This window comes from Erigeron canadensis, chromosome 8 (assembly GCF_010389155.1).
Source record: "Erigeron canadensis isolate Cc75 chromosome 8, C_canadensis_v1, whole genome shotgun sequence".
Classification (NCBI taxonomy): domain Eukaryota; kingdom Viridiplantae; phylum Streptophyta; class Magnoliopsida; order Asterales; family Asteraceae; genus Erigeron; species Erigeron canadensis.
Window position 1 is genome coordinate 20,674,606 of NC_057768.1, and position 20,827 is coordinate 20,695,432.

Below are 20,827 nucleotides of genomic sequence, written 5' to 3' on the forward strand. Positions count from 1 at the left end.
CGACAAAAAATTGAGTTCTCACAATATATATATATATACTAGATATTTTACCCCGCGTGATGCGCGACTAGTTAAAAAGGTTATTTTATACATTAATAAATAGCTATTCTATAGGCTTATTATGTTGAAATTGATTATGTTATAGTTAATGGTTAATTCCCGGATTACTCTGGTCATCTTTTGTCTTTTTTGACATGTCAATATCACAGTCACTAAACCTACTATAGTGATTACACACCAACATTTAACATAAGATATTTTGATATCATTAACAAATCAAACGTAAATCGATAATGTAGTATGATATCTATATATTCATCAAACGAAATAATATATACAAAGTAAAAAAACTAAACATGACAAAAATTTAGTCATATAAAATACACATAAATACAATACGAATAAGTAAAAAAATAATAAGATAAATAAGAGAAAATCATTATAGTTTTTGCTTTCAATTATGCTGAAAAGATGGAGAAAATACCTTATGTATAATTATATTATATTATTTAATGAAAATCTATTAGTGTGAAAAAAATATGGAGGTGCCACGTAGGTTAAATCCTATGTGGCATGTTTAGAGATAATTTTAATTTGAGGTGGATGACTTTAAAAAGTCAGGATAACTATTGTTTTATTATGTATATATATATATATAGTCAAAAGATAAAATGAAAACTAAAAAATTGTCGAGAACTAGTTTTTAATTAATTAATATGTTAGGGGTATTATTGTCAATTACTTAATGCAATTTAATTAATTATTAATTATAAATAAAATCCCCCATGAATAGTTCTTCTTTCATTAATAATCGTACAGGTTCAATTTGAATTCTACTTTTATAAACCCATATCCAGGAACTTGCTAACGAAAACAAATGTTCAACCTTTTCGAAACTCGCATGCTTTCATGACACTAAATAACTAATATATTACTTCAAGTTCTAAGAAATTAAAAAAAAAAGTGACCTTTTTACGGTAGGAACAATATATATGCAAGACAAAAAGTTTGAATACATTTTTCTACGCAACTTCAAGTCGATAAAAAGCACATGTAGATAGCTGTTGAAAATAAAATCTATTAAGTAACAACAAAATATACTACCTGTTAAATTAACATACATGTACATCCTTTTCGAAGCTTAAAGCTTTCCTGAACTTAACTATATTACTGATTACATCAAGTTCATTAGATCAATAAACAATACATCAAGAAGAATACACAATAACATATTGTCTTTAAAAAAATGTGACCCTTAAAGAAGGCACCTGACAATTGCAAACACAACTAACAACTAACATAAGATATATAGACTAACATAATTTAATTCTTCTTTGGATCTATTCGATTCTTCACATCATAGGCAGATATTAAAATCTTTTCCTGAATGATATTGTGTTATTACATCATCGATTTTAGTGCATACACTTTCGCAACTTAGCCAACCTTGTCTTCTGTATCTTACTTTCGATCTCCAATCCACATTCCCGCTTTGCACCATTATCTGTCATGTAGGTTTTCATATGCCTCATCACAAAATTCCTGCTGTCGACTTCATTTTAGTTGTCTGCCACTTCATTTCGAGTATTTTTGGGAACTGCAGTCACAAGACTTTCACATTTGGAATTTCCTACATTCTTCGATACTCCACAAACACCTTGTTCTACATTTTAAAATTTTATCGCTCCATCAGTATATAGTGAGTCACACAATGTTTCAACAAAATTTTATCGCTCCATCTTGGTAGTGCTCTATACTTTTCTTTATTTTTGCTATCCTTTCATCATCAATAATACATCTATATTTCCATACCTAAAATTGTAAAATATCAAATAGTAATGTCATCCTACTAAAATTGGGAAAAACACTTGTAGTTAACCAAAACCATATTTTATAAATGATCATATAGTAATTGATAGAACACAAATTTTAAAATACTATACCATGTCAAGACATTAAGTTTCATTTGCACTGTGTCCCCATTCACCACTTCACTTTTTTACTTGTATGCTGGTAGACAAATATATAAAAGCGTTAAAAAACCACACATAGTCTAATCCGAGTCACGTAGATAAATAAAAAGTGATAACACAATTGTACAACATGAAAACACATGTGACCATATCCAAAATCACATATAAAACATATTAACACAGTTGGACCACTTAACAAAACAAAAATGTTCAAATGTGACACATATAGACTTATGCTAAACCAACAGGAAACACATTTATAATAAACACACATACTCAAATCCGAACCTCGCAGGTACAAAGTGTTAACACATTTGAACAACACAAACAACACAGGTGACCAACCTAAAAAACACATATGCAACACACTAACACAGGTGCCCAACTTAGCAGAACATGTGTCCTCAACATTCTTGTACAAATGTGGATGAACCGAGTTTCGCCTAAAAAATTCTTGCGTAAAATTACACTCAACAAATTAAGTTTCATCAAATCTTCCACAAGATTACACACTAAGGCAAACGGATATCACTAGCAACCATAAGTAAAACCATGCATGAATTTTGTATGGTTAGTTGATCTCTTTCAAAATATCGTATTGTGTCACAAAGTAAAGACATCTATGTTAGTAAGATCAGACGTCAAAAAATAAATAAATAACATTAGAAAACCATTATGCATGAAAGCAACATTTTTACTATAACCATCTAGTTTTGACCAGTTATATAGATTCACAAAACCAAACAGTGTACATAAAAAATGAAAACACAAGTGAACAACCCGAACCGCACATGTGAACATGACAAAAAAACACATACGTTTATCATGGCACATATGTTTACATTTTTGAGAGGTACACATGATATAGTTAGAACTTATACGTAACCAACCCGAACACATACATTTGCTCAACAACAGAGGTCGCTTACTTTGTGCGCTAGGCATAACACATCTAGACCACATTTAAACCAGGTTAAACTTTTTGACGCCATAATCGTACCACACATGTTTAGTCTTCCACACACAACACAAAAAAAAAACAGATATTGCAAGCAAAATTTACTCAATAGATATTAAACGAGGTTGACCTTTTTGATGCCATAGAGGTACCAAACACATGTGACCAACTTTATTTACATACAAATAATCAGGAAAAAATGAAATAGGGCAAAATGCTCACCTTTGACAAACAAATACTCAGGAACCTATGATATTCTCACTTTACCGGAACAAATACTCGGGCGCATATGTTATAGCTTTACGGGGTCATGCGATCCAATTTATTAGGGGGGAAAAAGAACACAAAAAAGGCCTGTGTCACTCCCGACAAACAAACCCTCAAAAACATATGTTATCACTTACAGTAACAAGTGACCCAATTAACAAAAAAACATGAAAATCTATTAACAAATCCGTATATAGTATTGATGTACCTTCATCGGAATCACTGATTAAATCAAGATCTGTTTCCTTCTTATTAGTGTATTTGCCTAACGATTTCACCATCCTTACCCTTTTTGACTGCCACTACCAACGAAAGAAACAAGAACACAATAAGTACCCAGTATTAATGAAACACATATAAACAACGAATAAAAAAAAAAGAAAACCAAAAAAATTAGGGTTAAAATTACCTTTGTTATTCCCCATCATACATGATGTAAAACCTAATATTTATACTATTAAATTAATCCTGGATTATTAGTTAAACACACATGCACCATGGATTTTTAGCTTCATTCGATGATTTGTGTTAATTTTGGGATTGTATCGATCTTCAGAGAAATAAATGTAGATTTGGCGAGTTTTTCCTGTGACAGTGAAAACAAATGCGTCCCTTTTTCTTTATTTCAATGTTTTTTTTAATTTCAACTCTACCCTTTCGCGTGACTATTCGTTCAATTGGTTACACATATTTACACAAATGCCATTGAGTATTATTATCAATTGATCTAGATAATCTAATGGACCAAATCAGTTCTCGACCTTTGATGGTTCTCATAATATTTGTACTATATATATATATATTAAGTATTATTCTATTGAATATATATTAACTATTCTTTTTTTTAATATACGTTAACTATATTATTTGTTTATTATATTAGAAATATTGGTTAAAAAGGGTAAATTTGTGATGAAAAATAAAACAAATGTAAATTATATTCAAAATTAAAAATAAAAGTCAACTATAATAAATTGATGACTGTAATTGGTTAATAATTTATTAGTTCAATTGTCTTTTAGTATATATAAAGATATTATATATACTAGTTTTTTTTACCCGCAAGATGTGCGGATGTTAATCAATAAATGTTTACTTGTAATAATGGATGAGAGTGCGGATGTTAATCAATAAATGTTTACTTGTAATGATGGATGAGACGTGTTATAAAAAAAGTTAATGATGACTAAAAATTTACTAAAAATTAGCTAGAGCACAATCCTATTAATGACATTGGGTATATGCATAGCAGTTTCATAGTTTTTTAAAAATTGTCATGACGTTTTTAATTTTATATAATAACTACATATAGAATGATATGATCTCTCTACATAAAAATAGTTAATAATTGTACAAAATATTAATTGATTTATTAATGATGATTTTCTCGTACAAAATATTAATTGATTTAGCAATGATGACTTTCTCGTGATTTAGTTTGTCAAAACTAAGCGATATTGTAGCTTAGTTGTTAAAAGAGAACCAAAATTCTAGATGACCATATAAACTGTATTAATTTGTCATATATCTTTACCAAATTTATATCTAGTGCATCTAATTTTAATATAGGGGGTGTTTTTTTTTTAAATACGTACTTACATTTTAATATATTTTTCTTATTTAGAACTTAGTAATTTATTTAATTTAAGATTAATATAGCAAAAAAAATATGGAGATGCCACGTAAAACAAAATCCTATGTGACAATGTTTAAAGCTAACTTTAAATTGGAAGAAGGCTTCAGAATGCTAGGATTCTTACTGTTTTAATAATTATATAGATATAGATATATATATTTATAAAGAAGATAATTATTAAGTTAATTGAATTTTTTTATATAATGAAGATAATTATTAAGTTAAGTGAATTCCGTAAAATTAGTAAGGACGTTAGATCAAAAATAAAAACAAAAATAAGGACGTGTATAAAGATTTAGATCTTAAATATGTTTGTTTTGATATTTTATAATCAGATAAACTCCATGTAACTATATTATTATTAATTAATTTATACTTAGAATTGAGATAGAAATGGATCTTTCAAACCGTGTATATTTAATTATGTTAATTAATTTATAAATTTATTTATGACATCAGCAAATTTAAATTATAAGGAATTAAGCTTTGTGATTGGTTAATAAGCTATTAGGTCAGTTGTCTTTTAGTATATATAAAGATTAAGGAAAATGATAAATCCTCCTAAAAAAACCTCATAATAATCCTCCTAAATCCATGATCATGACAGTTGTTGAAATTAAAGGATGAGATTTGGAGAAAGAACTATTAGATAACACTTGTCATATATTCATGACATTAGGAGGATAAGTAAATCCCCACTTCTTTTTCTTTTATTCTTTTGCCTCGGCTAATCTATCTAGGCGAGTAAGCGGCAATTTTTTTTTCTTTGCCACTAACATTATTTATGGTATGGGGTAAATCTAGGTCTTTCTATAACATGAACTTGTATCTTACTCTTACTTTACTTTAGTTATTGGTTGTATTTTTTATTTTATTTTTTTTTAAAGGTAAATTTCGTTTGAGAACTTCGTGTCGCGATTTGACAGCGGGAGGTCTAACAAACGTTGTCTAAATCAGGTCCGTGCTAGAGAGCTCCCTCGACGTAGAATTGCCTATCTCAAATGGGGGGAAACCCCCTACTAATCCGCCCGAAGGCATGACGATCAATAGGGGTAAACCCTGCCCCCTCAGACTTGAACTTGGGTATACCCAGGCCAAGCTTTCATAAAAGGATTTCATATGTACTTCCCACGCCTTGAACCCAAGACCTCCTGATTATAAGGCAGATGCTCAAACACTTGAGCTAACTAGGAAGTAATTGAGTAGGTATATTCAGGTATGAATATGAATGTTTGATAGTAATGCTAATTCTTGATAGTAATTTGTTTTTTTTTTAAACTTGAAATGCAATTAGGATCATTCACGGCCGGCATCACTTTTTGCAATTAGTGGCAACTACACGATCATCCTCGTATACCTTTTAAAAGGAAACCCAAATAATTGGAAAAACCCCTGTTTGCAAGACTCAAACCCGTAATGTATGCACATCTAGAACTGAACTAAGGCTCTTGAACGTAATATTATAACTGACGGACTTAACGGAGAAGATAATTGTGATTAAAAGAAAAATTAAGAAACCCTCTAGAATGTTCCTAGAGGGGGGCGACTCTCACAAAGGGTTTTTTAGAAAACCCTAAACTTGTTTTTCAAGTTAATGTGTGACTATAAATACAAACCAATTCTTAAGGTTTTTCACACACAATTAAAGGGAAATCAAAAACCCTAAAAATCTCTCCCTTTCTCCCTTCTCTTGGCTTCGGCCGAATTCTCCAAAAAACAAAGGTTTTCGGGTACACGTTTTCTATCCAATTTAAGGTACACGTTTTCTATCATAAAGGTTTAATTCAAACCTTATCATAAATGTTTCTTGCTTTATTCTCTCCAATTTAAGGTACACGTTTTCTATCTTGGTTAATTAATTAAACTACATAAATCTTGTCTTCCGTTGCGTGTTTTGTGATTTGATTTGATTTGATAATAGTTATATAACCCAACAGTGGTATCACAAACCTACTATGTATGTTTTTTTATTACCAATAAATCAAAACTTGAAGGGGGGTTAGGGTTCTTGATTTTTATAAATTTTCAAATATATATAACTATATATATATATGGTTCGAAATTCCAGAAAAATAAAAAAAAAAGTTTTTTTATGGTTCCTAATCCAAGTTTTGATTAATTACATGTTTATGTGATAAATTGCATGTGATTTTGTGTGTACCTTTAATTTTTAATGGTTAAAAAGAAGTAAAAATCATGAATTTTTCATGCAAATCATTCATGATTCTTACTTAGATATATTGATATGAAATCTTGATCATTAGGGTTAATTATGCTAGATAAATGGATAATTAATTGTGTGACAATGTGAATTTTTCGTATAAATTTTCTGTTTTGCGACAGTTTACTAAATAATTCATATCTTTTAATCTGTAATGAGTTAGAGGTCTTGCTTTGAACTGTAGATGCTCAACACATAGGGCTAAAACTTTGTAGTTCTAGTCGAAATCTGAATCAGACCAGAAACAGGTCTAAACAGGTCGTCAATCTACTGGAATTTCCAGTGAGCAACTATGTGATTATGTAATAATTGTTTGTTTTGTATGTGTTTAAGGCTTACGTAATCAAGGCAACTTGATATATGTGGTCCTCTTCTTTGAAGGGGGAGCCGATTTAGACAATAATAAACCATAGTGACATGTTTAGGTGGCCTACCATAACTCTACCATAACTCGTTGCATGCTTAATAGTTATAGTTTATAATTTTGCATATTTATTGTGATATAAAATGTGATGTAAAATTGTTTTTGAGAAAATATAAACTTGACTAAGCAATATCGAAATAGAGATTTTTTAATAAAATTGGAGTCTTACAGCCTTGAGATACACCCGCTCACCCATTTGAACAAACTCTAAGAGAGGTTTAAGTCGGAGTGCGCTAGCCTTCTAAAAGGGCGGGTTTTTAATTGCGTTCATCGCAAACCTTTGCCCTTGCGCTTCTTTGTGCGTTCAAATGGAGCTACCGAGCTCTCTTGTGTTGTTAAGACTATACAAATGATTTTATTAAATATTATGTTTAGAAGATATGCATGAATCTTCGAAACATAACCTTTTGATCACATATCAAATTGAATGACCCAATAAACTTAAGTCATTTACCATCCAATTTGTCAAGGACACATGGGGTCGTTGTTTTACTCACTGGTACACAGTGGTGAAATGGCGATTGCATGGCGAAACCCATTCACTGGTACACAGTGGTGGTCAATTTTGCACGTTCTTAGTTGGACGACTTAAAGCGAGTTAAGCGGTGAGACCTTGACACGTGGCAAAAGATGGGACAAAACATGACAACAAAAGATCACTTGATGAATCGAGTGTCTTACGTAGGTCCCAAACTTTCTAGGAATTGCACTTGTAATGCAATTATTGATCGTCACTTACTTTTTGACTGCAATCATTTCTAGCAGATCAACTGATGAAATGGTTGCATGTCAATTGGATCCTAGCCTTAATGAAATTAATTGTTTATTTTATAAACATTGGGAATTAATTTCTTAAGGACTTGTTATCGAAAATACTGATTTTTGAACCTAATCTGTTTTGTAGATGGCAATGAATCCCTCCACAAACACCAATACTTTTCGGCAAAAGTTTGAAAGAAAAATTCTTTCTGGACAAAACTCAAATGATCTCATTCATAGACCGAGAATGGTTCTAAATGACTATGAAGTCCTTGATGAGGAGAGATCAGTTGTTCCAATAATTGGTGCTGCAACTAATGAGTTGAGTGCAACCGATACCGCGTTTGGAAGGCAATATTTGTATGAATTGCATAAAGCAGTTTTTAGCCTACAACACGAGCAAGGAACACCGGTTGGACCTCATATACTAAAATTGAAAATGTATTTTGAGGAATTGGAAAAGCTGAATAATGGTTATGCTCCTCTGATTATGATTAGAATAATTCTCAAGTCACTTTCTAAGGATTTTGAGAATTTTGTGAGCAAATATCATTTACATGGGACGGGTAATACCGTTACTGAACTCCATGCCATGATAATTGAGTATGAAAAACAGCTTCCAAAGAAATTTCCAACACCCCAAGTTCTTGTAAACAAAGGGGGAAAAGTCCAGAAAAGAAAACAACCAATCGCCAAGGGCAATAAAATGCCTCTAACGAAAAAGGGTACACCGGCTAAAGACCAGAGCTGTCATCATTGTAATGAAGTCGGGCACTAGAAGAGGAACTGTCCTAAGTATCTTGTCGAGTTGAATGTGAAGAAGAAGAATACTAGTGGCGCTAGTACTTCAGGTATCTTCACCATTGAATAATTTTCCTTAACTAATCGTAAATCATGGGTTTACGACACTGGCTGTGGAACTCATATCTGTAATGAATTACAGGGGCTTAGGAAAAGGAGGAAACTGAAGCCCGGAGCTTTGCAGTTGATAGTGGGCAATGGTCTACCAGCGGCTGTTGAAGCAATTGGAGAATTTCATTTAGTTCTTCCTCCCGGTTTAATTATTATTCTAGACAATTGTCATTATGCACCTTCTATTACTAGAGGTGTTATTTCAGTTTCTTTGTTGAAAGACAACGGATTCATTAATGTTTTTAATGATATTGGTATTTCAGTTTCTAAAAATAATGTTCATTATTTTGATGCTATTGCTTATGATGGTATTTATGAAATTGATATGCATGATTGTGTTTCAAATAATTCAATGTATAATATTAGCAAAAGAGCCAAGACTGACTTGGACTCTACCTATCTTTGGCATTGTCGTCTTGCACACATTGGCAAAAACCGCATTGAAAGACTTCAACGTGAAGGGATCTTGAAATTAAATGATGAATCATTTGATAAATGCGAGTCTTGTGTTTCCGGCAAGATGACACGAAAACCCTTTAAGCATTCGCCAGAAAGGGCTAAAGATCTTCTTGGACTCATTCATACCGATGTTTGTGGCCCATTTAGACATGTGTCAAGGAAAGGAGTTAGCTACTTCATAACCTTTACGGATGATTTCAGTCGTTATGGTTATGTTTACTTGCTTAAACATAAACATGAAATCTTTGAAACATTCAAAGAGTTTAAAAATGAAGTAGAAAATCAACTCAGTAAAACCATCAAGATTCTTCGTTCGGATCGAGGTGGTGAATACTTAAGCCAAGAGTTTAAGGATTATCTTAAAGCATGTGGAATTGTCCAATAGCTTACTCCTCCATATACTCCTCAGCATAATGGAGTATTTGAAAGGAGAAATCGAACCTTGTTAGACATGGTAAGATCAATGATGACCCGTACAACTCTCCCATTTTCGTTTTGGGATTATGCTCTAGAGACTGCTGTACGCATTCTCAATATGGTTCCAACCAAGAAGGTTGACAAGACACCGTATGAATTATGGCATGGTGATGTCCCTAATTTGTCTTACTTAAGAGTCTGGGGATGTGAGGCACTTGTGAAGCGCGATACGCCTGACAAACTTGAACCCAGAACTACTAAGTGCATCTTTGTCGGATACCCTAAGGAAACGATGGGTTACGACTTCTATGATCCCGCCAAAAACACTGTTCGTGTTGCTCGATATGCTGAGTTCTTTGAAAAGAAGTTAGTTCAAGAGAACAGTGGGAGGATTGTAGAACTTGATGAGACACAAGAGGAAGATGTGTCACCTTCTGAAGATACTAGCAATCATCAACTTGGGGGGGGGGGGGAATGTTCAAAGTGATGAACCTCAAGTCGATGATAATGAAGCGATTCCATTTCGTAGGTCCGAAAGGACAAGACGTCCTACAGAAAGACTATTTCTGATGCTAGAAGAAGACGTTGTTGGAGATCTCGATGAGCCTCCGAATTTCAAAGGTGCATTATCAGATCCGGAATCTGACAAATGGCTTGAAGCTACGAAGGTGGAAATCAAATCCATGAAAGACAATCAAGTCTGGAGCTTGGTTGATCTTCCACAAAATGCTCAAACTGTTGGGTGTAAGTGGATCTTCAAAAAGAAGATGGACATAGATGAAAATGTACACACCTATAAAGCTCGTCTCATGGCGAAAGGTTATACTCAACGTTTCGGTGTTGATTATGATGAGACCTTTTCTCCAGTCGCGGACATTAGAGCTATTAGGATTCTCTTAACATAGCAGCGTACTATGACTTTAAGATATGGCAAATGGATGTTAAGACTGCCTTCTTAAATGGTTACTTGGATGAAAAAGTCTATATAGATCAACCGGAAGGATTTATTGATCCAAAACATCCAAACAAAGTATGCAAGCTTCAAAGGTCCATTTATGGACCAAAGCAAGCATCAAGAAGTTGGAATAAACGGTTTGATGAAGAAATCAAAAAGTTTGGTTTTGTTCAAAATCCCGATGAGCTATGTGTATATCGCAAAGCTAGTGGGAGTAATGTTACTTTCCTTGTCTTATATGTCGATGACATATTAATCATAGGAAAACACATTCCAATGTTGCAAGATGTTAAATCCCATCTTGGAAAGTGTTTTGCCATGAAAGATTTAGGAGAAGCGGCATTTAGTCTTGGAATCAAGATCTATCGAGATAGATCAAGGCGATTAATTGGACTAAGTCAAAGTGCTTATATTGATAAGATCTTGAAGCGATTCAAGATGGAGAACTCTAAGCGTGGGTCTATACCTATGCAAGAAGGACTTAGTTTATCTGTCAAACAAGGTGCTACTACGCCTAGTGAGGTGGAGCGTATTAGTAGAATTCCTTATGCTTCAGCTGTAGGATCTATTATGTATGCGGTTAGATGCACTAGACCCGATGTGGCGTTCGCGCAAAACATCATAAGCCGATATCAACAGAATCCTGGTGAAAGCCATTGGATTGCTGTTAAAAATATTTTGAAGTACCTACGAGCTACTAAAGATATATTTTTGGTGTATGGAGGAAATCCAGACTTAGAGCTCAAAGTGACCAGATACTGTGATGCTGGATTTCAAACTGGTAAAGATGACACGAAGTCTCAATCAGGATTCGTCTTCGTTCTTAACGGAGGAGCTGTGGATTGGAAAAACAAGAAGCAAACCACAGTTGTCATGTTTGCAACAGAGTCTGAGTACATTGCCGCCTGCAGTCTGGATAAGGAAGTTTATTAGTGGGCTTGACGTGATCCCCTCAAATGACTTACCCATTGATATGTACTGTGATAATACTGGTGCATTAATCATTGCCAACGAACCCGGAGTTCAGAAAGGTGCCAGACATTATGCTAGACGATATCACTATGTTCGTGAGCAGATCGAACTAGGGGAAATCAAATTACTCAAAGTTCACATAGATTTTAACTTAGCTGATCCTTTCACAAAAGCTTTGTCTAGGCCCAAGCTTGAAAGGCATGCCGAGGGCATAGGACTTAAATTAGCTAGTTATTTCATGTAAATCTGTTGTTCGGTATTTGGATAAGGGATGTTAAACAATTTATATTTTCTATAATGAAATAAAGTACTTGATATGTTTGATTTCATTCAATATTAAATTGTGTCCTATATTTGCATGTTTAATCCTTGAATATTTTATTTAATATTTTTTATATATTATTAAATATTCTAAATTGTCCATTGTCGATTAATTGTATGGGAATATAATTAAACTAAGACAAATGTGAGTGATTGGTTATATTCTTGGAATATGTAATGGATGGTTCCCACCAAACTCACATGATATCCATAGTGGATGCATATCGAACTACCCCACTAACGAACTATCACTTTATGGATCGTCGTTATTAAGTAAAATTCGTAAATGGTTACTTTTATTGATCCTTTGACTTGAGATACAAGTAGGTCAGCATGTATGAATCGCACTTACTAGATGTAGTTCTAACTCACCTGAATAAGTGGGGTACATAAAGGGCTATTTTCAGAAAGCGTCGTGAAGTATGATGACTGACACGTGTAGTCAATACAGGATTTGTTCCTTCAATTTAAAAGTTGAAGCATGATACCATTGGCGCCCTCATTTGACTAATTAAAGATGTTTGCATGGCCGTGCCCAAATAAATCCAGATGGTTCTCGATTATATTTGGTAATCATTAATTAGTTATTGAATGAGAAACATAATCGTTAAATTATGAAATGACCTTGATCCATATTCATATTTAACAAGGATAATAAATGCCTTTCCGGGAGCAATGACGTGTTGCTAGACGCTAACCAATGTTATTACCTTCATTCATTACGAGCTCAAGTGGGAGCTGTTAGAATGTGATCACGTAAAATGAACGTATGTTCCGAAAGTATTTAAGCCTACGGGGTCACACCTCAACGTGAATGTAACTATCATTAATTAATATATTAAATGTAATTTATTAATTAATTTGATCACGAAAAACTAACGGTCGTTTGTTAAATGTTAATAGTTAACGGTACTTAACTGACGGACTTAACGGAGAAGATAATTGTGATTAAAAGAAAAATTAAGAAACCCTCTAGAATGTTCCTAGAGGGGGGCGACTCTCACAAAGGGTTTCTTAGAAAACCCTAAACTTGTTTTTCAAGTTAATGTGTGACTATAAATACAAACCAATTCTTAAGGTTTTTCACACACAATTAAAGGGAAATTAAAAACCCTAAAAATATCTCCTCTTCTCCCTTCTCTTGGCTTCGGCCGAATTCTCCAAAAAACAAAGGGTTTCGGGTTTTTGGTTAGTTCGAATAAAAGGGTATTAACAGAGGGTTGTTCGTTCGTGATCAAGTACTAGCATACATACATTCCAACGTTGTGTGTTCAATCGTAGAGAGGTTTAATTCAAACCTTATCATAAAGGTTTCTTGCTTTATTCTCTTCAATTTAAGGTACACGTTTTCTATCTTGGTTAATTAATTAAACTACATAGATCTTGTCTTCCGTTGCGTGCTTTGTGATTTGATTTGATAATAGTTATATAACCCAACAACCTCAATCACCAAAATTTTCAAAATCAAACTATTTTCTTATTATTTTTATTTCACGGTCAAGTGGTAGCTTTTGACATGTTAAAATTTATGTTCTAAGTTCCACTAATACGTTATATTGTTATCTCCGGCTATAATGCTAGTTAATGATTGAACTTTATCTAATGGTTGAAAATTCTACAGTTAAAACTTTAGGTTTATCTATTATATATATTATATATGTTAGAGATATTTAATGACATGTTAAATTTTTATAATACCGTAACTTAACAAATACAGATAAAAGATGTTGAAAATTTGTGTAGTTGTCATTTTTACAATTTTCTTTTTATTATTGTAGACATCATATACATATCGGCAATATTTATTACATTATATGACAAAAATGTAATAAAAGATACCAACGATATAAACTAAATGCTGATAACCAATATTTATTACGTTATATGAAAAAAGTTTTATATAAAGTCATAATTTGATAACAACAGACGGCATAAAACAAAAGAAAATGTTATTAAAAAAAATCAAAAAATAACTTTAAAAGATGATATAAAATCTATAAATTATTATCCATTAAAGAAAAAACCTTTTATAATTATAAAATGTGGATGCATTTTCCATATTGAATTTATTAAATTAAAGTTCAATTTTAAAAATTTAAATTGACATTTTACATTAATGTAATGGTTCAATTAAAAGTTGAACTTAATCTAAAGGTCCAAAAATTTTCATTTAAAATTAAAGTTTCTAAGCAAGTTTTACTTTAATATTTTAAATCCAACTAAATGAGTGTCCGCACGATGCAACGATAACAATACACGATTACACAATACGCGATATATAGTGACAACATTAATTTAAAACCAAACATTTGTGACATATTGCAGATATTGATTATTGATACAAAATATTCAAAACATATGTATGTTAATCTAGTAATCTCATTCATTTTAACATATCATACCACATTCCATATACAAAATCTTTGGGTTTTACTTATATAGCTATTTAGCAAGACCACATTTATTTGGGAATAGATTATTGTGGATGTATTCTAGCAATCATTGGGTCGAAAACGAACAGTACAACATATATATGGTAAATAAGTCAATTAGACTCATAAAATTCTATTTCTTTTTTTGATTTTCTTTTTTGAACGGATTCCATTTGTTTTTTTAAATTGATGTAGCTAAGCTCCTAAACAAAATCTGCAAACTTGGAGTTTGTGATAGAAGGTCATTGGGTGGAGAGGAAGGCTCGGGTGTTTGTGATGGCTATGGTTAGTTATTAAGGGGGAAAGAGGTTATATGGGTTTTATTTTGAAGTAGGGGTATGTTGGGAAGAAAAAAGATGTTGAATCTCTTAATCCTTTTTTTTTTTTTGAAAAGAAACTTTTATTCACATAGACCAACTCACGTAAAACATGGAGTGGTACAATATTCAATCCCGAATAATTACAACAAAATTACATCAGATTGAAAATTTTCCAATCATCCCAATTTATATTTCTAATTCTTTGATCTATTCTTATACCATAGAAAACCAATGGATTGAATCTCTTGGAAAATTTTATCCGGGTCCGATCTTTCATTATCAAAAACCATCGGATTTCTAGCTTTCCAAATACACCAACATGAGACAAAAAGAACTTTCTTAAACACCTTCCTTGCAGTTCTTCCAAGACCAACAAACTTCTCCACTTCAGTGATGTCTTTGATGCTAATGGGTGGAATTTTGCACCATACAGATTGTCGATGCCAAACCCCCACCGCAGTCGCACATGAGCAAATAAGATGTTCTACCGTCTCATCTCCTTCATTACACATCACACAACCATTCGAATCCACACTACAATTCCTTACACGGAGAGCTATCGGCATGGGTATCCTGTCCATTACCATTCTCCATACGAAAATGTTACACTTCTTGGGTGTCCACTTCGACCATTTGAAAACGTATCTATTGCTATAATCGGTGTTACCTCGCAGAAATTTCTTCACCTCTTTCACTTCGAAATCCCCATTTTTGCTTCTTGCCCAGATCCATTTATCACGTCCTTCGTTTAGCCGTACCCTATCAAGCTTGGGGTACATATTACTTCATTCAGTTTCTTCCTTCTCTGAAAAAACATGACCAACCCCCAATCCCAACCTTCCAGAACTGATAAAACCATCACCAAGTCAATCATAAACCAAACATTTCTTCTCCTTTTCTAGTTTAAACAACCTTGGGAAAGAATCTTTTAAAGTTACTTCCGATATCCATGGATCTAGCCAGAAGCTTATGTCCTTCCCATCCCCGCAAACGCCTTTAAAGAGATTATTTATCCCTACCCCATCCACCTTCATTTTCTGAACCGAGTGAACAATAGTTTTCCAAACTCACGTAAGAGTTTTATTGAGGGGAAGGGATTCCCATCATCTTCTAGTATCGTGCAAAGCTGTGATAACTGACCTCCAAAGGCTATCATGTTCATTATGAAACCTCCATATCCATTTGGAAAGGAGAGCCACATTCGCATCTTTTAACCAGCTCAAACCAAGGCCAGCCACCTAAATAGGTGACGCCACCCTCTCCCACGCGACCCAATGTATTTTCCTCCCCTCGTCCCCCCCCCCCCCCCCCCCCACGATAATCTTGTAATCTTGCTCTCGAGTTTTTGAATAACCGTATCAAGTACTTTGAACAGGCTGAAGTAATAGGTGGGCAGATTTTCTAACACAACCTTAATCAAAGTGACCTTTCCTCATATATAAATACTTTCAGCCTTCCATTTTGACAGCCTGTTATCACAAATATCATAGAGAAAATTCCAGCTAGCTACCTTGTTCATATTGCCACCGATTTGGATGCCTAAATGTTTGAATGGAAAGGAGCCTTCCTTGCAGTTCACCATCTTTTCCATGTATCTGATTTCATTATCCTCAACTCCCACACCAAAATGATTGGACTTTTTCAAGTTGATCTTTAGTCCCGAGCAAAGATAAAAACACCCAAGAATCCTTGTCACCCCTTTCATGTTATCAACAGACCATTCCCCTAAAAAGGTGTAGGCATCTGCATAAATAAGATGCGAAAGAACCAGACCATTGTTAGGAAGAGAAGCACATTTAAAAAGACCAGATTGACCAGCCTTCTGCATCATGAACGACAGCCTTTCCATAACGATTAAAAAAAGGAATGGAGAAATCGGGTCACCTTGGCGTAACCCCTTTTGACACATCAAAAGTCGGTGAAGTATTCACCAAAACCGCTGATCTGACTGCATTAAGAACACCATGGATTCATCTACACCATCGCTCTTGAAACCCCATTTGACTCATAATTTCCAAAAGGAAGAGCCAATTTACGTTATCGTATGCTTTGTTGAAGTTGACCCTTAAGATAAAGACTTTCTTCTTACTTTTTCGCACCCATAAAACCACCTCATTGAGAATTAGAGGCCCATCCAATATCAATCTATCCTTGATGAAGGCAGATTGCGTACAAGATGTCACCGAACTGAGAACATTCTGCAGTCGATTAGCTAGAACCTTCGAGATGACCTTGTTACTCTTAATCCCAGTTTGTCATAGGAGGAAAAGCCCGTTCGATGGGCGGCCATGTGTAAACGCTAGTTTGTCATAGGAGGAAAACCCCGTTCGATGGGCGGCCATGCGTAAACGCACACTCTTTCTCATGTTCTTGTTTTGTATGGCGAAATTTTATGCAATGTTGAAAGTTGTTGCAATATATATTTTTCGCTTGTCATGCATATATACTCTTCCAACAAAATAAATCAATTAGGATAATACATAGATAAAAAACAAAAGATACAAAGAATACCCTACTTATAAACTTGTGGGGCTTGGGCTATGGATCGGATATCGATCATGGAAAGAAAGGAAAAGAAAATAAAAGGATTTTTTTTTTTTAATTAGACGACATGTTTTATGGATACAAAATGGATGAGTATTGTTTGGGGTTTGGTAATGAGTTTGTTGGTTGGACTTTTGTTTGATCTTTGGTTGATTTGTAATTAACTCATATGAGTACTTGAATTATAAATTAACTTAATACTTAATAATTATATATCCTATCAAATATAAAGATATAGATTGTATATATATAGATATAGATTATAAGATGTATATATATATATACTAGTCCTAATACCCGTAGGATACACGATAGCTATATACATTGTATCATAAAGAAATTTGAATATGTCTCATACATGATTTGTGAATATGAAATAAATTGTGATTAAAGTGAAGCGATGATCTAAACTAAATTATAATATATGTTTAGTTAAAGTTTTGGATTTAGCTTAAATTTTTACAATCACATCAAAATCGAAACTTGTAAATATAACGGATGATAGCAACAAACTTGTGATTTCGAATCGTAAATTTAATTTTTTGAAGTCTTCATGTTATTAACTTATTATAAGTAATATACCAATAATTAATAGGACTTGAAAAATTAAAAAAGAAAAAGAGACAATTTTACTAATGAGAAAACGGTCAATCAAATAAGGTTATAATGTGTTTTGTATCTATAAGCTAAGAGTTAGAGCTTAACTCTAAGTATAATAAGAATATTAAATCTATTAAATCTATATATAATTTAAAAAGCTAATTTAATAAAATAAATAAATAAATAAAAAATGTATTGATCAAAAGTTACAACACTTGTTAAACACTCTAAAAAACTTCCTTCCAAATATACCAATAGATAGAGTTTGCTCCCTATATGAAAAGTAGTTTAAATACTAACCTTAACCTAAAAGTTACGAGTAATATTAAAACCCACATTCTCTTCGGAATTTTTTGGGTCGTCCAAAAAGAAAAAAAAAAAGACCAAAACGAAAAACCTTTTTTGGTTCATCTGCACAAAATAATAAAAAAGAATTTTTTTGGTGGACAGAGAAGGAATTAAGAGCAAGATTGTTTTGTTTCTTTCGTTTGATTAGTTTCTGACTAGACAAAAGAGAAAGCGGGAGCTTTTTGTTTTTGTGATTATGATTTAGCAGTCTTCTATTAGACGTGTTCGTGTGGATTATTCGTCGAGATATTTATCTGTGTTCATCGATTCATAAAGGTAATTTTTTACTCACTTTGTAATTTAGAAACATGGCAATTGTTGTGATATAATTGGTTCTTGGTGGAAAACTTTAATCATATATATACGTCTGTTTAAAATTTTTAAAAGAACAATCTCTGATAATGAATTCAATTAAATTTATAATATCAGAAGGAGAAGGACATATTATCCAACGGATGATGGAATTCAACGTTCGCATATGGTTAACTATTCTGTATTTAGAAGGGATAATTATACGAGAGTAACTATGTCAAAATGGTTATGTTGTATAAACTTACTTATATGGACGGAGATAAGGTGGGGCAGTGTGGGCAGCTGCCCTCATTCCGGTCTTGATACAATGTAATATTTTTCAATTTAAATGGTATATTTATAATTTGTCTTAAAAAAAAAGATAAAAAATAAAAGGGAAATACATACAAATGTTACATTCGTTGTCATAAGTCTATTATTTAGAAGTCAATGGTCTTTAAAGCATTAGTTTTGAAATAAATCTATCCATTGAAATAGTATAGTTTGAGTTTTTTTTCTATCAGGAAGAAAAAAAAAAGCAGAATGAAAGAAAAATTTTTATTTATATAAATGTGTAATACATTAATAATGTAGTTGTATGTGGAAGAGTTATTTTCTTTCAAATTATTATTATATATGTTTACTACAACCAACTACTAATAATAATCGTAAGTCATGTAAGAAAAAACTAGTTATTTCATATAGACTTATATATTTTGAGTTTCTTTTTTATATTAATGTTAATGAGATTAGCTAGTAACATCATTTTTTTTAGGAACCTATTTTCTATTCTCTAGCTAGGATTCAATTGCTTTTAATATTATCATATATGACTCTTATAAATATGAAAAATGACTTCTAAATTTGTCCCCTCGTAAAAAAATTTCTGGTTCCGTCCCTGCTTACTTAGACGTTCAATTAACAAAAAAACTTATATATTTTATTCGAACAATGCAAAATATGTAAGAACCATAGATTGTGTGAACAAAATAAATACAAATGTCCTTATATTTATGAGTCAAATAAAAAATTAACTCCCTACATTGATTGTACTAATATTTATTTGACGTCCGAGTAAGTGATTACATTATATAACAATTTTGGCATAGTTTGGACCATTATTTCTATTAAGGACATGTGTATACCTTTTACATAAGGTTAAAAAAATCTATATAATAAAGTTTCATATGTGTATAACCTTATATTTATTTTTTCTTTGAATTGGTTTTTTGCGTGCAGTAATTTAAATATGAAAGCTCAACGTTCTTCGAATTCGGATAGAATGTCCCGAACCCATAATCGCAAACATCCTATGTCATGTCCCCATTCAAGATGCGGTGAGGACGAGTATCCTCTCCAAGAATTGGAGGTACAATTGGACCAACATTCCTCGACTTGCCTTCAATTCGTCTCATTATTCTGAAGTATCCACCCATGGTGATAATTATCAGCTGTCCACTTTGAAGCAAACATTTAGCTCTCTAAATCAAAAGGGATATATGACCAAAAGATGTAAATTCTTCAATGCTATATACCAAGTTTTGTTACTCCACCAGAGTCCAATTGAGGTGTTTTCACTTTCCATGTTCGCAAACAAAAATTTTGCTGAACTTGACCAAATAATCCTTCATTTGTCAAGATTCAATACCCTCAAGAAACTTACGCTTTGCTTAGGTTATGTGACTGGGTATATGTTACCCTATTCTTTCTTTTCTATGAATCAGTTAACTCACCTATCTCTCGAGGGGTGTCAATTGCTTGATGATCAACGAACGTTCAAAGGATTTGGTAGCCTTACAACCTTATACTTGGACAATGTATACATCTCTAAAAACACGCTTCTTCATTTCGTGTCCAATTGTCCTTTAATTAAAAGAATCATTCTCGTAAGTACATTAATCCTTTCGAGCTAGCGTTCTTAACTAATTACCTTGAGGGTTAAGTATCTGAGAGTGTATGTAACTTTTACATTTTTCCTATTGTGTGAAAAAAAAAACTTACATTCGGTTCACTGTATG

At 32.7% G+C, this 20,827-nt stretch overlaps 1 protein-coding gene and 1 long non-coding RNA gene across 2 annotated transcripts; both read right to left on the bottom strand.

Moving 5' to 3' along the window:
• Positions 1–1,131: 1,131 nt before the first annotated feature.
• Positions 1,132–3,505, bottom strand: LOC122580127. Its single transcript, XR_006320747.1, has 2 exons — positions 3,407–3,505; positions 1,132–1,663 (listed from the first exon to the last, which is right to left on the bottom strand). It is a non-coding gene; the product is annotated as an uncharacterized LOC122580127 (long non-coding RNA).
• Positions 3,506–15,220: 11,715 nt separating this feature from the next.
• Positions 15,221–15,758, bottom strand: LOC122610402. The gene is made up of 2 exons (XM_043783394.1): positions 15,694–15,758; positions 15,221–15,599 (listed from the first exon to the last, which is right to left on the bottom strand). The coding sequence occupies exons 1-2, from the start codon at positions 15,756–15,758 to the stop codon at positions 15,221–15,223; spliced, it is 444 nt and encodes a 147-aa protein (XP_043639329.1).
• Between the last annotated feature and the right edge of the window lie 5,069 nt (positions 15,759–20,827).